This window comes from Ictalurus punctatus, chromosome 5 (assembly GCF_001660625.3).
Source record: "Ictalurus punctatus breed USDA103 chromosome 5, Coco_2.0, whole genome shotgun sequence".
Lineage (NCBI taxonomy): Eukaryota > Metazoa > Chordata > Actinopteri > Siluriformes > Ictaluridae > Ictalurus > Ictalurus punctatus.
The window spans coordinates 19,081,869-19,102,422 of record NC_030420.2 but is presented as its reverse complement, the minus strand read 5'-3'; the positions used below and the strand labels follow the sequence as shown (position 1 = coordinate 19,102,422).

Genomic DNA, 20,554 nt, shown 5'->3' with positions numbered 1-20,554 from the left:
AGAACTGTTGTATAAAAGCAATATCACACTTGCAGTTGTACTGTTGTATTGAATATCAGCACGGCTGTGAGTACCTACAGCCAAATCTTCAGTAGAGCAGCACTCTTGTGTTATATTGCTATATTTAGCATTAACTATATTTAATAACTATATTTAGCATTTTTTGCACAAGTTGCTCATTGCTTTGGTCTCTATTGTAGTACACATCGAAGAGCATTCCAGAACTTTGCCGGAGAAATGATGGACAAGCAGAGGAGAGACAAGGTATGTCTGTAGCAGGTTTCTGAATAAATTTTGAATATAACCTATTTCAGGTAAAATGTGCATTAAGATAAATCATGTTCTAGTTGCAAAAAATGTTCTCTCGCAAATTGTGCCTGGTGTCTTTGTAAAAAGAAGTTGGCATTGCTTAGGAGAAGATTTCACACAATCAAGGTGAAGTAGCACTCAATTGGAAAAATCTACAGAGCAAAAGCAAAGACCTTAACCATTCTGTGATATGGGGCCGCATCTCTGCAAAAAAGTACTGGGGCATTACGTGTCATCAAAGGACACATGAATGGAGCGATGTTAGATCTGTTATTTTCTTATTAGGGACGAATTTATTCTTGTCAACCAAGACAAGACAACCATAGACATCTAGAAGCTATGATTGCCAATGACAGCTTTGAAACAAAGTACTAATGTTTGTCATTTGTGTCTCCCCCGATCATTACCATTTTCGTTATTTTTTATTATGCATTTTTATTTATAAGTACAAAGTCAAAAGACATTATTTGTGTAAATGTGAAGTGGATATACATTGCCCTCCACTAATATTGACACCCTTGGAAATAAGCAAAGAAAAATTGTCTTTATTGTTTAACCTTTTGTTTGAAAAAAAATCACAAAAATACTCTGCTCTCATGAATATCAAACACAATTGCAAACACAACACGGGTTTATCAAAAAAAAATCTTTGATTAATATAGGTGTGCAACAATTATTGGCACCCCATGAATTCATATGAGAAAAATATATTTGAAGTATATTCACATTGATATTTTACATATATATTTTACCATGACTTCCTCTTTCACAGGGGTATAAATATGAGGTAACACAAAGGCCAAATTCCCTTAGTCATTCATAACAATGGGTAAGACCAAGGAATATAGCTGTGATGTGCAGCAAAATGTGTTGAGCTTCACAAAATTGGAAGTGACTATAAGAAAATAGCACCAGCATTGAAAATGCATATTTCCACCATCAGGGCAATAATTAAGAAGTTCCACTGGAAATGTTATGAATCAACCTGGAAGAGTACTTGTGTCTATATTGTCTCAACGCACTGTGAAGAGGATGGTTCGAGTAGCCAAAAAATCTCCAAGGATCAAAGATCAAAGCTGGAGAATTGTAGAAGTTTTGCATCTTTGGTGCTCTTTAATGTTTTGCGGCTGTTTTTCTGCCAGAGGACCTGGATATTTTGTTAGGATACATGGCATCATGGACTCTTATCAAATAACAACAGATATTAAATGAAAACCTGACTTCCTCTGCCAGAAAGCTTAAAATGGTCTGTGGTTGGATCTTAGAGTGGGACAATGATACAAAACATACATCAAAATCAACACAAAATCAAGGTCCTGCCATGGCCATCCCAGTCCCCTGACTTGAAACCCATAGAAACCCTGTGGGGTGAACTGAAGAGGAGAGTCCACCAGCGTGGACCTGGAAATTGGAAGGATCTGGAGAGATTCTGTATGGCGGAATGGTCTCGGATCCCTTGCCATTTTCCAACCTCATCAGGCATTATAGGAGAAGACTCAGAGCTGTTATCTTGGCAAAGGGAGGTATCCCAAAGTATTGACTAAAAGGGTGCCAATAATTGTTTGCAGACCTACATTTAACAAAGACTTTTTTGATAAACCTGTTTGTTTGAATTGTTTGATATCCATGAGAGCAGAGAATTTTTGTGATTTTTTTTTTTTAAAAACAAAAGATTAAACAATAAAGACAAATTTTCACAGCCTTCTTTGCTCATATTTACCAATGGTGCCAATATTATTAGAGGGCACTGTATACACTGGAAGCATAGTAAATAAAAAATTGTCTGAATACTTATTTTCCCTCACTGTAGATATAAGATTGATATCATATAATAATAGTTCTGAGTAGTTTTTTGCCTATTACTTTTGCAAACTCACACCTTCATGATCATACATTCACTGTACTCTTTCAGCTCCCGGCATCAACTGGAGTCGAAGTGCCTCCTCACACAGTGGAAGTGGAATCAAACCCACTGGAATTGCTGATGTGTACAGCAAATTCAGACCTGTTAAAAGGGTCTCACCACTTAAGCATCAGCCAGAGGTTTTGGACACCGAGGCTGACAGTAAGAGTCCTGGGCAAAATGTAGAGGGACACAATTCCCCTAAAGGGCTCCAAGCAAATGAGAGTCCATGTGATGTTCAGGCACTCAAGTGCAAAAGTATTGGTAATGGAGCACTTTTTGGGGAACTGGAGCATTATGACTTGGACATGGATGAGATACTAGATGTGCCTTACATTAAATCCAGCCAACAAATGTCCACTCTGCCCAGAGCAGCCTCTGAGAAGCGGACCTCAGGGAGTAGTGCAACTGATAGATGCATTAGCCTTAAGGCATCGTCCCTTGCTCATACTGAGAACCTGAGCAGTGGTACGCAGTTTTGTGTACTCCCACCCGTTAACTGGTCAGACATGAGAAAGTCAAAGTCTATGGATCCAGACAATCTCAGGGCACAAACAGTTGGATATGACCACTCGCCAGGCTCCCTGCACCGATCTGTATCTGAAGCAGACAGGCTATTATCAGCCAGACCTTTTCCAGATACACCAACCCACAAGGCTGGCTCGGACACTTCTGTCAGTCAGCCTTTGTTTCATATACCAGGAGGTTCAGTGGGAAGGCTAGACAACAGCAAGGCTTGGAGTTGTCCTAAAGCTTTTGGAGAAGGTGATGAAGAAACCAAAAAGTCTCACAATATAATCAACATTGTGCGGGAGGGCCAGATCTCACTCTTGGTGAGTAATGAGTCCTCTAAAATGGTTGAAATGTTTGTTTATTCATTCATGATATAAAAAATTATAAGTCTAATGTAATCTTTGTCTGTCACCAGCCTCATTTTGCGACTGAGAACCTGGAACTTATTCGAGATGAGGACAGAAATAACCTTCTTCATATCTCTGCTGCACATGGACATGCAGACTGCCTGCAACACCTTACTTCCCTCATGGGAGAGGACTGTCTCAATGAACGCAACAACCAGCAGCTGACTCCTGCTGGTTTGGGAGTCAGGGTGAGCTCAGTGGTTTATGTTCTTGGAGGGATTTCTGCATTCTTCATCGTAAAACATTTGCTTAGTTACAGGCTAAATTATTAGTCAATTTCTGAGCTTAATTCTGTTTATTTAAATCTGTCCCTGAGATGATATAGGTGTTGTGCTTCATTTGTCAAATATTGTACAGAGTTTTATTTTACTGCATAAATTAAAATTTGTAAGGTTTTTTTTTTTGTGTGTTTCTGAATAGAATGGTCACCTGGAGTGTGTACGCTGGATGGTGAGTGAGACGGAGGCCATCGCTGAGCTTAGCTGCACACGGGACCACCCAAGTCTTATCCATTATGCAGCACAATATGGTCAGGTAAAGACTAAATAAATGAATAAGGTCAATCAAATGTTTTATCTAGATTGATCACTTGTGCATTTGAGCTGACTCTTTGCTTCAGGAAAGGATCTTGTTGTGGCTACTACAATTTATGCAAGAACAAGCTATCTCACTGGATGAAGTGGATCAGAATGGGAATAGCGCAGTGCATGTTGCTGCTCAGTATGGTCATCTCGGCTGCCTTCAGGTAAACGTCTGGTTTGTTGTTTTTTACTGTTACAGAATTCTTAACAGAAACTTTGGAAAATTATGTTTAGCAAAGTATCTTTTCTATGGGACAGTGAAATTGGAAACAGGACACAGGCCTCCCTCCTGCTTTCCTGTTTGTGTAGACTGGCCAGTAATTTCCTCTCCTTTTCACTACTCAGCAGGGACGGGAAGTGTGCAAAAACATAAGGCACAATATCACAATGACCAGAAGACTTCGGGGGGAAAAAAAAAAATTCATTTATATAGGATGTTTTGGTTAGCCACAGAGCAGAATTTGGATTCCATAGTGCACAAAGGGGACTACACTGAACTTAAATGTGTATTTCTTAGAAGTAACTGTGCTACATACTTGTCATTTATTATTTGAATTTTTGTCTTTAATACTGTATCTTTCCCAAAGACACTGGTGGAATATGGCTCAAATGTCACTGTTCAGAATCAGCAAGGCGAGAGGCCATCTCAGTGTGCCGAGCGACAGGGTCATACCACCTGTGCACGCTACCTGGTGGTTGTGGAGACCTGCATGTCTTTGGCTTCACAGGTGGTCAAGCTTACCAAACAACTCCATGAGTAAGCAGGCTGCAAAAGTATTTTAAAAAATTTACTGAAAGATTAACAGAAAGTCTTCAATAAATTCACAATATATCCTTTTGCAGACAGACTACAGCAAGAATAACACTCCAGAGTCAAATGCAGCTGCTTTTGCAGTCGCAGGATCCCAGTGGAAGACCACGATCACCCAGGTTTGCTCTTTTCTCCTCAGTGTATAACAATGTTTGTCTCATTAGAATGAACATGTAATAAGGTCATCTTAATCACTTCTCTATTAGTTTGCTTATTCCTCCAGCTGAGACTTGGCCTGAGATGACGCTTACTGCAGAGGTTACCCCTGGTGATGGGCAGTGGGTACTGAGGCAGAGGCATGTGGATTCTGAGTCAGTCCTGCGTAAGATCTTGGGAAAAGACATTGCTGAAAGAATGGGCACCAGCGAGAAGGCATTCCAAGAGGAGACAGTAGAGGGCGCCAGCGGAACAGACTCTGGGATGGGGCTGGGCATAGGCCCACTACGGAGACCAGGTATGGTGGAAAGGCGGGAGCTGAAACTAGCCCGTCTTAGGCAGATCATGCAACGTTCCCTAAGTGAATCAGACACAGATTCGTATCCCCCTGATGAGTCTAAGCAGTCCACAGGCACCTCCAGACCAGAAAGGCCAAGCCAGCTTCCCATAGCAGAGAGTGAGGAACCAGTTCAGTTATCAAATAAGAAGCATGCCTCAGCTGCTGAACGCAAGTTCTCATTTGCACTCAGGACTTCCAAGTCCATGGATGGATACAATCCCTCTCCAACATCAGACAACAGTGATCTTGATCATGAAGCAAAAACGGACTTTTCAGGGGAACTGACTGAATTTAACAATGGGCAAAAAGTCACGAGTCCAAAGAGTGCTCTTAAATCACCATCCTCTCGTAGGAAAACCTCACAGAACCTTAAACTCCGAGTGACATTTGAGGAAGCACCAGTTGTTCAAAAAGCTGGTCAAGCAGCTGAGGTTAAAGTAGCATCTGGTAAAGAAAAGACTTCCGAGTCAGGGAAACGACCCTTTGGAACATTCCGCTCCATTATGGAAACGTTAAGTGGAAATCAGAATGGGAACAACAGCAATGCTCAAGGTGCATCTGTTGGCAAGCACTCACTTTCAAGTTCAGCACAGAGTCCATCTGGGAAAAAATCGGATGCTAAGGCCAGTCCAGGGGGTCTCTCAAAATGCAAAACCAAGACCAGTGCTGTTTAAGTGCCTTTCTACAAGGGTGCCGTGAAAGCATTGCAGTGCCCTATTTTTCTTAAAGAAATTCATAAAACCTTGATTGTTTTCAGGTTAGTGGTAACTGAGGTCGAAATGACATGAATGACCAACTGAAACATTTCAAAGCATACATTTAGAAATCAGACACTTGTGGCAATGCAGTCTTTTTGTAATCTAACTCTAAAATAATTTTTTAGCATCAATCACTGTATATATGTATAACACATGGCTTCACATGCATTCTCCATACTAAATAGATAATTGGACTTGTTAAAAGTATTATTTAACATCACTGTGATTTTTGTACAATCATGATCTCATTTTACAATCGTATGTTACACAGTGAGCAAAAAAAACATTCCCTGCTCACAGTTGTGTTTTTAAACCCAGTTGCAATGCAAACTATAATAATAATAATAATAATAATAATAATAATAATAATAATAATAATAATAGTCAAATGATTTTCTATTATGTCTAGGAAGTAGTGTTTAGGAAATGACGATGAATATTTATGACCACTACATTTCATTCTGAACAGTACTGAATCACATTACAGAAACTTTTCTAGAGTGGACAGTATTAGATACTGAAAGTTATATTTGATGCATTGCTGAAAAAAGTTTCCTGATTTTGATCAATCACAATTTAATGTTTTCATAATTGTTTTATGATGTTTTATCTGTACCTTTTTCCATTTTAAAACATATTTATGAATTATAATTTAAATATCATGTTTGAATAAAAAAAAGCATTATTACAACTAATGTAATCCTAAGATGAAAAATAAATGCATTTAACTGTTAACCATATGCTTTTTCAATTTTAAAATGTGACATAAATTGATGATCTTTTTAAAAATTGTATACATTTCCTCCTTTATACACATCCAGGCATTATCTTATCTCAGCTAATATTATGCACTAAGTAATAGATAGGGATTCAAAGTCTATGTCTCTTCTCTCAAAAATTATTTTAGTATAAAGTACTACAGGCAAATCAGAACTGCCTTGTTTTCATTCACAAACTATACACTACAAAACACCAGCTTTATGTTCCCCTCCAGTGAGGAAAAGCATCTCATTTTTTATAAAAACCAATACCTGGGGAGGCTGTGTTTTTGTAAGTGAAGTTAAGCTGATGAATTAGCCCTCGTTCATTGGACAACAGTTTGAGGTAATATCCAAGGGAGTCATTCGGCACCTTTGAGGAGGCAGGCAGTTTAATTGGTGATGGTGTGGGGCTGTGAGGGGAACGTTTAGGCACGGGGCCGACAGCCTGTTGTGTAGCATGAAAATGGAAGAGACAACTGCTTGATTTGACAGGAGGAGTCATATATAGATTTTTGTGTCCATTGTTTTGGCTTATTTGTGTGTGCTTTACTCAGTCAATCAAATATAATTGACACCACTGGGCTCTGTTGTTTCTGGGATGACAGCAGTTAATGCCAGTGGAAAAAAACGCAGGGTGGAAAGTTCTCCTGGTGAAGGATGGGGAAAGGTTTCGGCCAGCCTTGTGACAATTTTTCAGACTTCAACAGCATTAATTGATGTAATGACAGCAATGATGAATACTAATATATGCAACCTTTAAAAACAAACCTATAGTAATTATCCCAAGCCAAATTCATTTTTGCCTGCTGGTTTGAATAAGGCTGTGAATTAAATAGTACTAAGGCTTTTTTAATAGTATGTAAAATAATTTTTAATTATTGTAATATTATAATTAATATTTAATTTAATTAATTAATTATTGTAATATTATAAAATTGTAAATTATAATGACTAAAGAAGGAAGCAATACTTATAATACTTAGACCACAGAATGTCATACCTTTCCTCTTAAGTTATTCTGATGCATGTTGATTTGACATCTGTATCAAATGTTTGTTTTTGTTTAATTGATTTCTGTGTATTGTGTCTAAGGGGCTCTTTAAATTAACGGCGATAGTGCTATAGGAGGCCAGAAGAGGGAAGTATTGCTGTATAGCATCGCTGCTATTAAACACAGAGGATGAATTTAAATGAATACTTATTTATATCCAGTCAAAGAAGTTTGTACAATTAACAACCGGGGGGGCGGGGGGGCATAGGTGCACAGGTGCACAGGTGCACATTCAAATAAATAGAGTTCCAAAAATGTTGGAACACATTTTCTGAATGAATTACATTTATGAGCATGTAGTTAGTAGATATAACTCTTGCTCAATTTACAGAAAATCGATTACATTTACCTAATAATTAGTATATATAAAATTGGATTTTGTATAGAAATATATAATCTCCACAGGCAGCATATGAATGAAACATTTGATTGATTTAATCATAAGGGTGCAAAATTAGACACTGCATAAAACTAGCAGGGAAGAGATACTACAGTAAAATATGTCACATCTGTAACATTCTGTCAGTCAGAGCACTGTTAAGAGACATGTTAACTGGGGATTCCTGTCTTTTTAGAAAAGTGTGCCCTCTGATCTGCTCTTACACTTTGCCCAAAGAAATTGTCATTCTTGTTCTTACGGTCAACTCCAGAATTTTTGGCACACTTCAGGAGAATGGGTAAAAATTATTGTATTAAACATAATGATTTAAATATTTCACTCAACTTTAAAAGACTCAATTAAATGCAAACAAATTGCCATCAGTGGGGAAGACATTTTTTAAATAAATTTTAAAAAATGCTCTCAGTAGTTGTATAACAAAACACAATACAAAATGGACAGATGGTTGTAGATAAAATTGAAAATGTAGCCTTTTCAAAAGTCTGGAGTGGTTATTTTTTTTTTTAAAAAAGTTGAACCCTTTCTTGCAAGTTAATTGGACATTTTCAATCAGTATAAAAAAATTATTTTATCCTTGCAGGATACTGTTGGGTTTCTGTGTGTAGAGTTTTGTGACTTGTGTGAGCCTCCTCCTGTGCAAAAAATGTACACCTCTCCACAATAACAATGAGATAAAAACGGACAAGACTAAAGCTTTTTTGATACTAAATCACTGGATACAACTGCCACGATAAAATTATTATATTTAAACCTAGCAGGCTAGGTAAAAACAGAAAAACTGTAAATTCCTAAAGCCCCGAGTGTCTATGTTCATATGAGCCATTAACCACTACTGTGAAGTGTGACATCGCAAATAAATTCAATGCTGAAAATTGGCACCACTAAAACGGGTGTTGAGTAATTCTTGTGGCTGTCAAGTTTCAAAATGTGGCATTAAATGCCATCTCCATAACGACACGCTGTCTGGAAACATTGTTAATACAATAACAGGATAATTTAGCATAGAACTGGTTGCCTCGGACAGATAGTTAAGACAGTTAAGATAGTTAATGGTTCTAAATGGATAATTCTACTAGGTAATAAGCCCAACCATGCAGATAACGCATCACAGAAACGGATGCTGAAACTCAAAATATTTTGCATGGAAGGGCAGTCGAAGATCCCTCTACAAGTGTCTTTTTTTTTTTTTTTAATATATATATTATATGTGTCATTTTAGACATTACTAGATAAGTGTGAGTGCCATTATTTATACCAGGGAAGACTTCAACGAATAAGTGTTTGGGTGGTGATCATTTTTTAAATGTGCTTTGCAGGATTGAATATACTTAAGAATGTTTGAGAGCAAAATATCAAGGATGGAATGTATTATTCATATTGTATGCACATATTTGCTGATTATTATACAGTGAATTATTTGAGAGTTTACTGTATTTCCTAAATTAGGATAGCCTTTAACCAAAAAGCACATCTAATTGCTATATCCTAAGTTGAAGATTTTCATGGTTCTATGACAATATACTAAAATACATTATTTCACCATATCACCACAACCATTCCCACCCACATCCCCATAAAATATTGTTTATAGTCAATTTCTGCACTGTTAAACTAAACTTAGACTTGATGATGATGATGATGATGATGATTAGTAGTACGATTATGACTATGAATATCACTGTGGCATGGTGGTGCAGTGGCTAGCATTGCTGCCACACAGCTTCAAACTGGTTCAATCCTCAGCTCGGTTAATGTTTATGCAGCATTTCTATGCATGTTCTCTGTGTGAGTTTCCTCTGGGCTCTCCAATTTCCTCCCACAAACATGCCAAATAGTGGGTTGGCTAAGATAAATTGCAGCTAGGTATGAATGTGTGTGCATGGTGCCTTCAGATGGACTGGTTTCCCATTCAGTGTTCATTCCTGCCTCTTCTGGAGGTTTTTGCCAGTCACACCACAAGAAAATATCTATTATATTTTTTTACCTAAAAGCTTTATCTAAAATTCTAACATGCTACTTTCTGTGAACGCCTCCAAACATTTCTTTATAAACAACTAGGACTTCTGATAGTATTTTATGTACTGTATGTATGTATGTATATATGTGTGTGTGTGTGTGTATATATATATATATATATATATATATATATATATATATATATATATATATATATATACACACACACATATACACACTCACACATGCAAGATACACAATATATCCACATTCGCCATCCTACTTTTATAGGAACACAAGTAGCCATTACTTCTGCTTATTTATGCAGTTCTCCACTCAGCCAATCATGTGGCAGCACCACAATGCATAAACACAGGTCAATAGTTTCAGTTATTGTTCACGTCAAATGTCGTGAAAAATATGATCTCTGTGACATTAACTGTGGCATGGTTGTTGGTGTCAGATGGGCTGGTTTGAGTATTTCAGAAACTGCTGATCTCCTGGGATTTTCACACACAATTGTCTCTAGAGTTTACACAGAATGGTGTGAAAAACAACAGCAAAAAAAAAAAAAAAAAATCCTGTGTGGGGAGGGTCTGCAGGCTGAAACACTTTGTTGAATAGAAAGATCAGCTGAGAATGACCAGATTGGTCTGAGCTGACAGGAAGTCTATAGTAACTCAAATAAACACTCTTTACAACTGTGGTGAGCAGAAAAGCATCTCAGAAAGCACAATACATCAAACCTTGAGGACAGCAGAAGATCACATCAGGTATCACTCTTGTCAGCCAAGAACAAAAATCTGAGCACAGACTCAGTGATATGAATGAATGTAAGACATGACATTATTCAATTTGTAGTTGGTTGTGAAATACCATTACCATCTCCAATTTCTTCAAACAAGGCATAATCACGATTGATCTTTAAATGTTCTTTTTTTAATATGATTTTACTTTATATTCCATCTGTGTCATCTGACTGCATCTTGTGAGCAGCAAAATCCGTAATTACTCTGTCAGTGATGCTGATATGACTGACAGTACATGATTTATATTCAGTTTACCTGCTATTACACTTTTCTACCACTAGGAGTTCTTGCATACGGTTGGTCAGAAATGTGCCGAAATATACGCAGATCCTCACGCATAAGCAAAGCTTGATGAAGCCCATTCGGTGCATAGAAACATGCGTACGCAGGGTTTATGACAAAACCATCTGTACACATTGTTGAAAATGAGACTCCTGATCTTATTATAACTTTAGCATTGCAAAATAACTTCACTGAGCCTCTCAAACATGTTTTCATGACCTTCCACATACATGCATGGCTATAGTTTCGAACACAACCCCAAAAAGTTGGGACAGTATGGAAAATGCTAATAAAAACAAAGAGGAGTGATTTGTAAATGTACTTTGATTTATAAATATTTAAACAAAAACCTATAAAGACTAGATATTTGGTGTTTTTCCTTATCAACTGCATAGTGTTTTTTTTTTTTTAAAGATAAATGTTTATTTTGAAATCGATGCATGCAACACGTTCCAAAAGTTGGGACAAGGGCAATTTAGGACTAATAGTGATAAATAGTGACAAGTTGAAATAAGGTGATGTGAAACAGGTGAGGCAATTGTCTAATCATAGTATATAAGGAGCCTCCAAAAAAGGCCTAGTCCTTCAAAAGCAAGGATGGGTCAAGGCTCGCCAATTGGCCAACAGATGCGTCAGTGAATAATCCAACACTTTGAGACAACATTCCCCAAAGAAAAATCAGTAGGATTTTGGGTATTTCACATTCTACAGTGCACAATATAATTAAAGGATTCAAGGAATAATGAGTCTTTATTGATCATATATACACAGTGAAATTCTTTCTTCACATTCCCCAGCATGTCAGGAAGCTGGGGTCAGAGCACATGGTCAGCCATGATACAGCACCCCTGGAGCAGAGAGGGTTAAGGGCCTTGCTCAAGGGCCCAAGAGTGGCAGCTTGCAGTGCTGGGGCTTGAACCCCCAACCTTCTAATCAGAAACCCAGAGCCTTAACCGTCAAGCCACCCTTGCCATCTAGTCAAATCTCCGTGCGTAAATTGAAAGGCTGAAAACCACTTCTGAATCTGATCTCCGATCCCTCAGACGTCACTGTCTTAAAAACTGTCATGAGTCTGTAATGGATATCTTGACATGGGCTCAGGAATACTTTGGTAAACCTTTGTTAGTCAACACCATTCGCCGTTGCATCCACAGATGCAAGTTAAAGCTTTACTATGCAAAGCAGAAACCATAAATCAACACTGTCCAGAAGTGCTGCCCACTTCTCTGGTCTCGGTCTCATCTGAGATGGACAGTAGCACAGTGGAATCATATTTTGTGGTCCAACGAGTCAACATTTCAAATAGTTTTTGGACAAAACAGCCGTCGTGTTCTCCGGGCCAAAGAGGAAAAGCATTGTTATTGGTGTGTGTGTAGTTTTTTTTTTTTTTTAATTTGTGTCAAATTACTGGGCAGAAGACTCAAGTAATGTTATTGCGATATGTTTTTATTCAATTTATGTAATTCAACATGCCATTTTGCCTTGAGGACATTTGGCACTATTATACTTCCATAGAAAAGGACCATCCAAGCTATTATCAGCGTCAGGTCCAAAAGCCAGCATCTGTCATGGAATGGGGGTGTGTCAGCGCCCATGACATGGTTAACTTGCACATCTATGAGGGCACCATTAATGAAAGAAAGATATGTACACATTTTGGAGCAACTTATGCTGCCATCCAGAGCAGGACAACACCAAACCACATTCCGCCTGGATTACAAGCGCAGGGTTGCATAAGCAGAGAGTGCGGGTGCTAGAATGGCCTGCCTGCAGTCCTGACCTGTCTCCGATTGAGAACGTGTGGCACATTATGAAGCGCAAAATAAGGCAAATAGGGAAAATTCCGCTTGCAAAATTTAACCAAGTGGTGTCTTCAGTGCCTAAACGCTTAATAAGTGTTATTAAAAGAAAATGATGTTATACAGTGGTAAACAGTTGACTGTCCCAAATTTTTCAATATAGTACAGGTTGAATTGAATTTTCAATTAGTCTTTTATTTATTTATTTGTTTGTTTGTTTGTTTATTTATTTTTTTGCCATTTTCCATACTGTCCCAACTTTTTCGTAATTGGCGTTGTAGATAGTCTTCCTCCCAGGTACATTAAATTTTTTTTTTACATTTTTATTTCATGGGTATTGTTAGCAAGCTTTTCAAATGTTTCTATTGATAAAATTTTCTTTCATTCCAAATATACTTTATGCTACAGAACTATCATGTGTCTGCATGCCTTTCATTGTTTGAAGCTTTTGTCTGCTTAGACACAGGCATTGCTTTTGGTGTCCTTCATCTGTAGGAATGGCTCCTTTAACTTATTCCATTGATCTCTGTATTTCCCATTAAGCCAGCCTGTTATGTTCAAGAGGAGGGAGGTAAGGAGTCTCAGGCTGCCAGAGGAGGCCTCCTGCCTTGGCCTCTGGAGGATGGTAAGAACTGAAGCACATCGTTTAGGCCAGTGTTCTTCCATCCACATTATTTGCTGTAAACAGCAGTTCATTACAGCAAGCCAGACATGCAGTGTGTTGTCATGGCTCAATGCTACAGTTCAGCTTGTTTGCAATTGTCGCAGAACGGCAGTTGCATGAGAAAAAGCCATCCCTCAGGACATGCCCCTGAGGTCTCAAGTGGTTAGCGCTTCAGGTTACATTGACGTGCAGGGATTACAAACATTCCTACCATTGTTTGAGTTTTATCATCTATAACTGTTTTTAATGTTTATTAGATTTAATTCAAGACAGCTATAACATATAGCTCATATAGCTGATTTGATCAAATAACATGGCTCAGTTGTGTTCCAAAAGGAAATAAAAACCGAGCTATATGCAGTATTCAGTTGGATGTCTTTAAACATTATTAAACATTAACAGTCTTTAGTGGGTTTTCATGACGGAACTTGGTTTATAATGTTAGATTTTTTTTTTTTTTAATGATTTGATTTGTACAAAATCACATTGCAACAGCAAAATCACGTTAGACAGTTGGATGGCATTCATTCATCATTAGTAACTGCTTTACCTTGGTTAGAGTCATGTTGGCTCCAGAGCCAATCACTGGGCACAAGGGGAGAACACATTATGAATGGGACACCGGTCCATTGTGAGCCACCATGCACATACAGTTACACAATCATTCATGGTTAGGGGCACCTCCACAGAGACAGTAACCAGAGAACAGGATAGAAACAGGTTCAAGCTGTGAATTGGCAACACTACCCACTGCGTCACTGTGCTGCTCATAATTACAAATATGATGTTCTCACAGATGAAGGTTGCATGTTCCCACAGATGCTCCCATTTCCCCACTGATTAGTTTTTACACTTAAACCCCGGTGTCTCATTGTTAAAGTGCCAAGTATTGTTTCAGTGTTTTGCCACCTGAACGCTACCAAACCTTTGTTTTCTGTATTGGTTTTTAATCTTGTACTCGTTTCTGGTTTGTGATTCTGGTTTTTGTCCTGTTTTGCCTGATCGTCTGACTCTGTGCTTGTTTTTTCCACCACATTTTGTTGCTCATGTTGGATTTTTCTGCCTGCCTTTAAAATAAAGCCTTTTACTGCACTTGCATCAATCTGCAGTACCGTATCCTGACAATAATATGCAAACACCTACCTTTGCAAACTAATTCATAAATCTATTATGGTTTTTTTTACTTCACAAATTTGGTGTCAAACTTCTCAGGAGAATGTGAATCTTAATACTTATTAAAGTCATCTTGACATTTATGAACAATATGGTTGCCGAATGTCAATCAATGAGGCAGACCCTAATTTACTCAAATAGCTGTAACTCATGATTGCTTGCATGGATTCACACGAAACTTGAAATCCACATACAGGACATGATTCCGAGGTTGCCCATGCATAAGGGCAGAGCTAAAGTCAGATAACTGTTTCTCAGGAACCATAAGTCCGATGGAGCTGAAATTTGGTATACTGCAACTATGTGCTAATCTGTAAATTGTTTTTTTGCGACGACCTAAGAAACATGCCCATCATCAGCCACTCTGTTTTCAGGAATCATTTGACATTTTGACAAATGTCAAAAACATATTGAGATTTGTATATAATAAGGTGATGCCATGTGTCAATCAATTCAATGAGGTGGAGCTGATTTACTCAAACAGCTGTTATTCAGCTGTTATTTATCTTTGAACCAAACTCCAAAGGCATGTTCAGTACAAGGTTCTGAAGATGTCTGCAGAGGTTGGGGCATGGTCATTGAAAGATGGTGGAGTTGGGTCCAAATAAATGTCTCTCAGGAACCAAATGTCTGGTTGAGATGAAATTACTAGATTTTTATCAGTACTTAAAAGGAATCCCGACTTTGAAGACTTGTATGGCTTATTAGATTAACCCTGACAACCGCTATGTAAATCCGCTATACAAAAACACTCTAGATGTCAGTTTTTTAAAAAAAATTATAAAAATCCTTGCACTCGTAGGCTGCCATCACTGTTTATGTCACAATGCATTCTGTGTAGTGACGTCAAATGGTTGCAACGGTCTTGATTCTCCTGCGACCTTACAGCAATATAAACATGTCTTCAGCCTTTTCAATTTGAACCCGAGTGTAACATAAGTGAGGAGGCTAATATAGAAGACATTACTCAAAGTGTACATCAAAATGAAGACGATCAGAGAGTTGAGGAGGCGAGAGTGGGGCAAAATCCATGGTGTCTGTGCAGTAACTGCATGTCTATGCCAACCGAGAGCGTTTGTTTTTCAGGGTAAGCATATGGATTAAACTATCATTTTATGATGAAACGTATTCTAATATAAATAATTTTAGAGATTATCAGCCATCTCGCCATTGTACACGTTATCCTATTAAAATTCCGACGGCCCTCCAGTGCACTTTTACTATGATATGATATGCTATCCACACAACTTCTGTGTGTACAAAGGTACTCATATCTTTGGAAAGTTAATATTTTTGTGATTTGATTGATATAAACTGTTTTGAGCTACAATCACAACAGCAGCAACAATCAATGTCTCTGTCAGACCACCGACATACTAAAAAACACGAGGGAACTCACCTCATATGAAGCCTCATAGTTATCCACTGATCCATAGCATCCTGATAAAAACAGTTTTGTTACACCAGCAAAGGTCAGAAGCATCAAATTATATAAAAATTTTTAGTCCACCTTTCAAAAGAGACCAAAACCATGCATGTACTCCAAATGATTCAAGAACAGCTTTAATTTTACATTAGGTATGCCTTGGTAAGGTGTTTTAGGCTAATTTTACTGGACATTTATATTATGAGAATATACAGAGTAAGTGCTCTAACAAGATGCTTACAGGTTTGATTATATTTATAGGTATCCCTTGAATCACAGCACACAAGAACTAGAAAATTACAGCCAAAAGCCAAATACCACAGTGTGGCATTCTTTTCCTGCTGCAGGGGCCAGTAGTTTATTCTTTTGAGTGCTCAAGTACAACCATTTTACGTCATCGACTCAGAGTGCATTGCGCATGCCACGTAATGGCGGCCTCCGTAGGTTAAAATATATATTAAATATTAACGATTTTTAAAGTAATTAACATTTTCATGTGTTTCTAACAACGTATTTTAGTAGGAGAGGGCAATTATTGCATGTTAAGGCCTACAATACAAGTCTTCATAGTCCGGGCTCCTTTTAATTACTTCAAAAACATTCCTATCTTCAGCCAATCAGATTTAAGCAAGCATTGTACACAACTAGCATTAATCTATCATCACAAAACTTGATAAGTATGTTCTCTATGTGAACTATGATCTCTTTATTGTTCTATGAATCTTGGAACTAGCCATTAAGGGCACTATATAAGAGGAGTGCTTGAACCCTGCAGATTGCTGCTTGTGGCTATAATTATTAGGGGGTGAAGCACCGAATGTGCATACACACCCTATTGTTCTTCTTTTTCTTATTCTTCTCCTGGCTAGGCTGACTATGGCAGCCCATAGAACTGTCTGGTAAAAAGTTGTGATATTTGGCACACTAATTGGGGAGGGACTAAGGAACATTTGGACTAAATTTGGGCCAAGTGCTGCCAATTTGTCTAGTGCCAGCATAGAGTCAAATTTGGGACTGATTTGGAAGTACTTATATGGTCATAACTTTTGAACCGTGTGTCCAAAATTTAAAATCCAGGAAGTACAGGATTCCCTGGGTCAATTTCCTAATTAGATTTTCCACCATCTTGGATTTTGTTAAGACTGTTTTTTTGCTACTCCTTCTACAAATTGTGTCCAATCATCACCAAATTTGGCCTCAAAAGTTATCAAAAGAATTTTGAACACTCCAATTGTGGCTTGCCCATAATGGTCCAACAAATCTGACAATGAAGCCACCAAACAGGAAGCGAGGCTGAATCACCATGACCTGAGGCTATGCAACAAATTTCGTGACAGCACCATTTACTGGTCAAAAGTTACAATAACATGTTAAAAAATATTATATCTTAGTGCCATTTTTGCTATTCCTCCAGATTTTGTCCAATCTTCACCTAATTTGGCTCACATCATCTTGAGACCTGTCTAAACAAATGTCTACTGCCATTCTAGCTGTTCAGTATGCTATTATACAGACAACACATGACTCATAGGGTTTAATATCAAATAGCATTTTTACTGAGCAATTTTCACCAAACCAAACAAACACAATATAAGACAGATATAAGTTTGGTGCAGATACTTGCACAAAGTGGGCCCAGACCGATGAGAAAAAACATAAATACCTTGGATATTTTTAAACTGCAAGAAAAACAAAAATTCAGGTCAGTGCAGTAGCAATCACGACCACAGGTCAAAGTAGCAACAGACAACACCACAGATCACAGCAGTAGCGGCAGCTGCAGCAGCAATACCACCCTGCTGCCCATTTGTTCATCTAGACCTTTCTTCCTACAGTCAGAGAATTCCACCACTGTCTGTGGTCAAAACATACACATCATGAGTGAAACTACAAATCACTCTTGAATCCCTTTGCCTAAAGTTATGGCTCTGCTTTCCAGTGCTTGCTTAGGCAACATGTCTGGAAATGTGCGGCTCACAGAGTCTGGGTGCTTGGCCCTCACTTTAGTAGAGATTAATCTTGGTTTCAGAACTTTTATGGTATCTCTGTATTTCTTTGCGAATTCCAATCTGGCTTTCTGATTCTTACTGCTGATGAGTGGTTTGCATCTTGTCGTATAGCCTCAATATTTCTTTCTTGTCTCATACCTTCACCCCTACCCTGTGGAGATTGTTGGTGATTTCACTGATTGTTGTTTTTATGTTTTTTTCACAGCTCTCACAGTGTTTCTGTCATCAAGGCCCTGTAAGGCATTTACAAGGCATTTTCAAAGGAGCTAGCACTCTTTTAATAAAAATACTTAAGGTACTTAAGAAACTGTCCAGAGTGGAGTACTTCCCAATTTTTTGACATATTACATAAGTTTGTCAAAACAATTTAAAGAATTTATAAATGACAGTTTATGAACCACAGTGATTGGCAGACATATTGTAAATATGAGACTTCTTCAATATATTTTAGACTATTCAGAACTAGTGGATGAGGACAGCTTTATATCTTTCTTTGACTCTTATTTTTAACGAATTAGATGCATTTGGTTTTGGTGGGGGAAAAAAATCAGTCCAAAAATCTGAACAACAATGTGATGGACATTACTATATAGACTAACTAGTCACTTTATTGGGAACACCCACCCACATGCTCATTCATGCAATTATTCAATCTTCCAATCATCCAATCATATGGCAGCAGCACAATATATGAAATCATGCAGGTACAGATCAAGAGCTTCAGTTAATGTTCATATCAAACATCAGAATGGGGAAAATGTGATCTCAGTGACTTTGACCATGCCAGAAAGGATAATTTGAGTATTTCAGAAACTGCTGTTCTCCTGGGATTTTCATGCACAACTGTCTCTAGGGATTACACAGAAAAGTGTGAAAAAAAATTGAGTGGCAGTTCTTAGGTGGAATCCAGATGAGAGGTCAGAGGACAATGGCCAGAATGGTTTGAGCTGACAGAAAGGCTACAGTAACTCAAATAACCACTCTTTCCAACCAAGGTGAGCAGAAAAATGTCCCAGAAGGCACAGCATGCTGAATTATGAGCCGAATAGGCTACAACAGAGGAAGACTACATCGGGTTCCTCTGCTGTCACCCAAGAACAGGAGTATGAGGCTAGAGTGGGAACAGGCTCGCTGAAAAAAAAATAGTGGATATTTTTATCTGGATTTCAGGGATTTCTACTAAATATACCTATCAGGTGTAATACCTTGCAATAGTTGTAGAAAAAAGATCAAACTTCTAGAATCTGGGAAAACTTTATTCCACATGTTTCAAGAAAATATTTGCTCTGGGGCTTTAGTGTCTTTTAACATTATTCATATATTAAAAATCCTAATTCTTGACATATAATTACAGATTTTCATAACGATCTCTGGTTAAGGTGCCAACGATATACTTCACTCCCTACAAGTACTAAATTTGAAATCTCTATTAGTAAATCATTTGAAAGAAGATGCTTTGTGCAATGAATGCAGTATTTTTTCATTACTTTATAACCGCAATTATTGCATTTATTCTGTATATTTATATATGTGCTTATCAGGTTTTTTGTATTTACATATTAATGTATTTTAATAAACAAATTGTTCATATGTCATTGTAATGCAGTAGTACTCTGTGAGAATTACGACATAGTATGTTTTCTTTTAGGAATTCTGGTTTGATGTGATTTTGCAGGATGGTGGCACCTAGTGTTTGATGTAAATACTGCATAGAAAAACAAAACCAAAACACCCCCCCCCCCCCCCCCCCCCCAAATATATTATTTTTAGAACTTACAAACTGTTTACTTAATACTGGAAAGTTGTTTGTTTAAACACTCCAGTCCATAATAAATAAATCTTGGTGGCAATACTGTGAATACTGTCTAATTTTCACAAGAAAAACGACTTTATCAGCACTCTATCAGCACCGCTGGTATTGTTTAACACTTGTAGTTTACAAAACTGTTTTTAAGCTGGAGGTGTCATTAGCTTCTCAGCTGCTAGTTACTTGTGTGCTCAGTGATTCCTAGCCAACACAATAAATGTTCACTGGGAGGGTAAAAGTGGAGCAGGACAAATGAAGTAAAGCTATAATATATGGCTTACCCTACCCCACTCCCAAATAATGTAAGATGTAGAGTGACTCCACCCTACTCACAAATAATTAAAAAATGAAGTTAAAGGGGAATTTCAACCATTTTCTGTGAAGTTTACTAATTCACTTTCTGATTATGACTAATGAAAAATATCCCATTGATATAATGCAAATAAGTTAGAATTATTCACCATGAATGACAAATTACATTGTACATTACAAATTAACCAGAAGTCCAAGCTGTTTAATGTGTCTAGAAATTATTACATGTAGCAGTTACACACATGCACGCACACACACACGCACACATTGCTTGATGCCTTATATACGGTTTTGTTTTATTTTTACTAAAAGCTTTTGGCCTACAAC

The 20,554-nt window shown here is 37.7% G+C and overlaps 1 protein-coding gene across 1 annotated transcript in view; it reads left to right on the top strand.

Moving 5' to 3' along the window:
- Window positions 1–6,513, top strand: part of sncaip (synuclein, alpha interacting protein) — a 9,741-nt gene extending 3,228 nt beyond the window's left edge. The window contains exons 3-10 of the mRNA XM_017468893.3: window positions 201–264; window positions 2,222–3,045; window positions 3,141–3,320; window positions 3,553–3,666; window positions 3,752–3,877; window positions 4,301–4,470; window positions 4,557–4,643; window positions 4,731–6,513. Of these exons, the coding sequence (XP_017324382.1) occupies window positions 201–264; window positions 2,222–3,045; window positions 3,141–3,320; window positions 3,553–3,666; window positions 3,752–3,877; window positions 4,301–4,470; window positions 4,557–4,643; window positions 4,731–5,694 (2,529 nt within the window). The 3' untranslated portion in view covers window positions 5,695–6,513. The remainder of the gene's footprint in view (window positions 1–200; window positions 265–2,221; window positions 3,046–3,140; window positions 3,321–3,552; window positions 3,667–3,751; window positions 3,878–4,300; window positions 4,471–4,556; window positions 4,644–4,730) is intronic.
- Window positions 6,514–20,554: the final 14,041 nt, after the last annotated feature.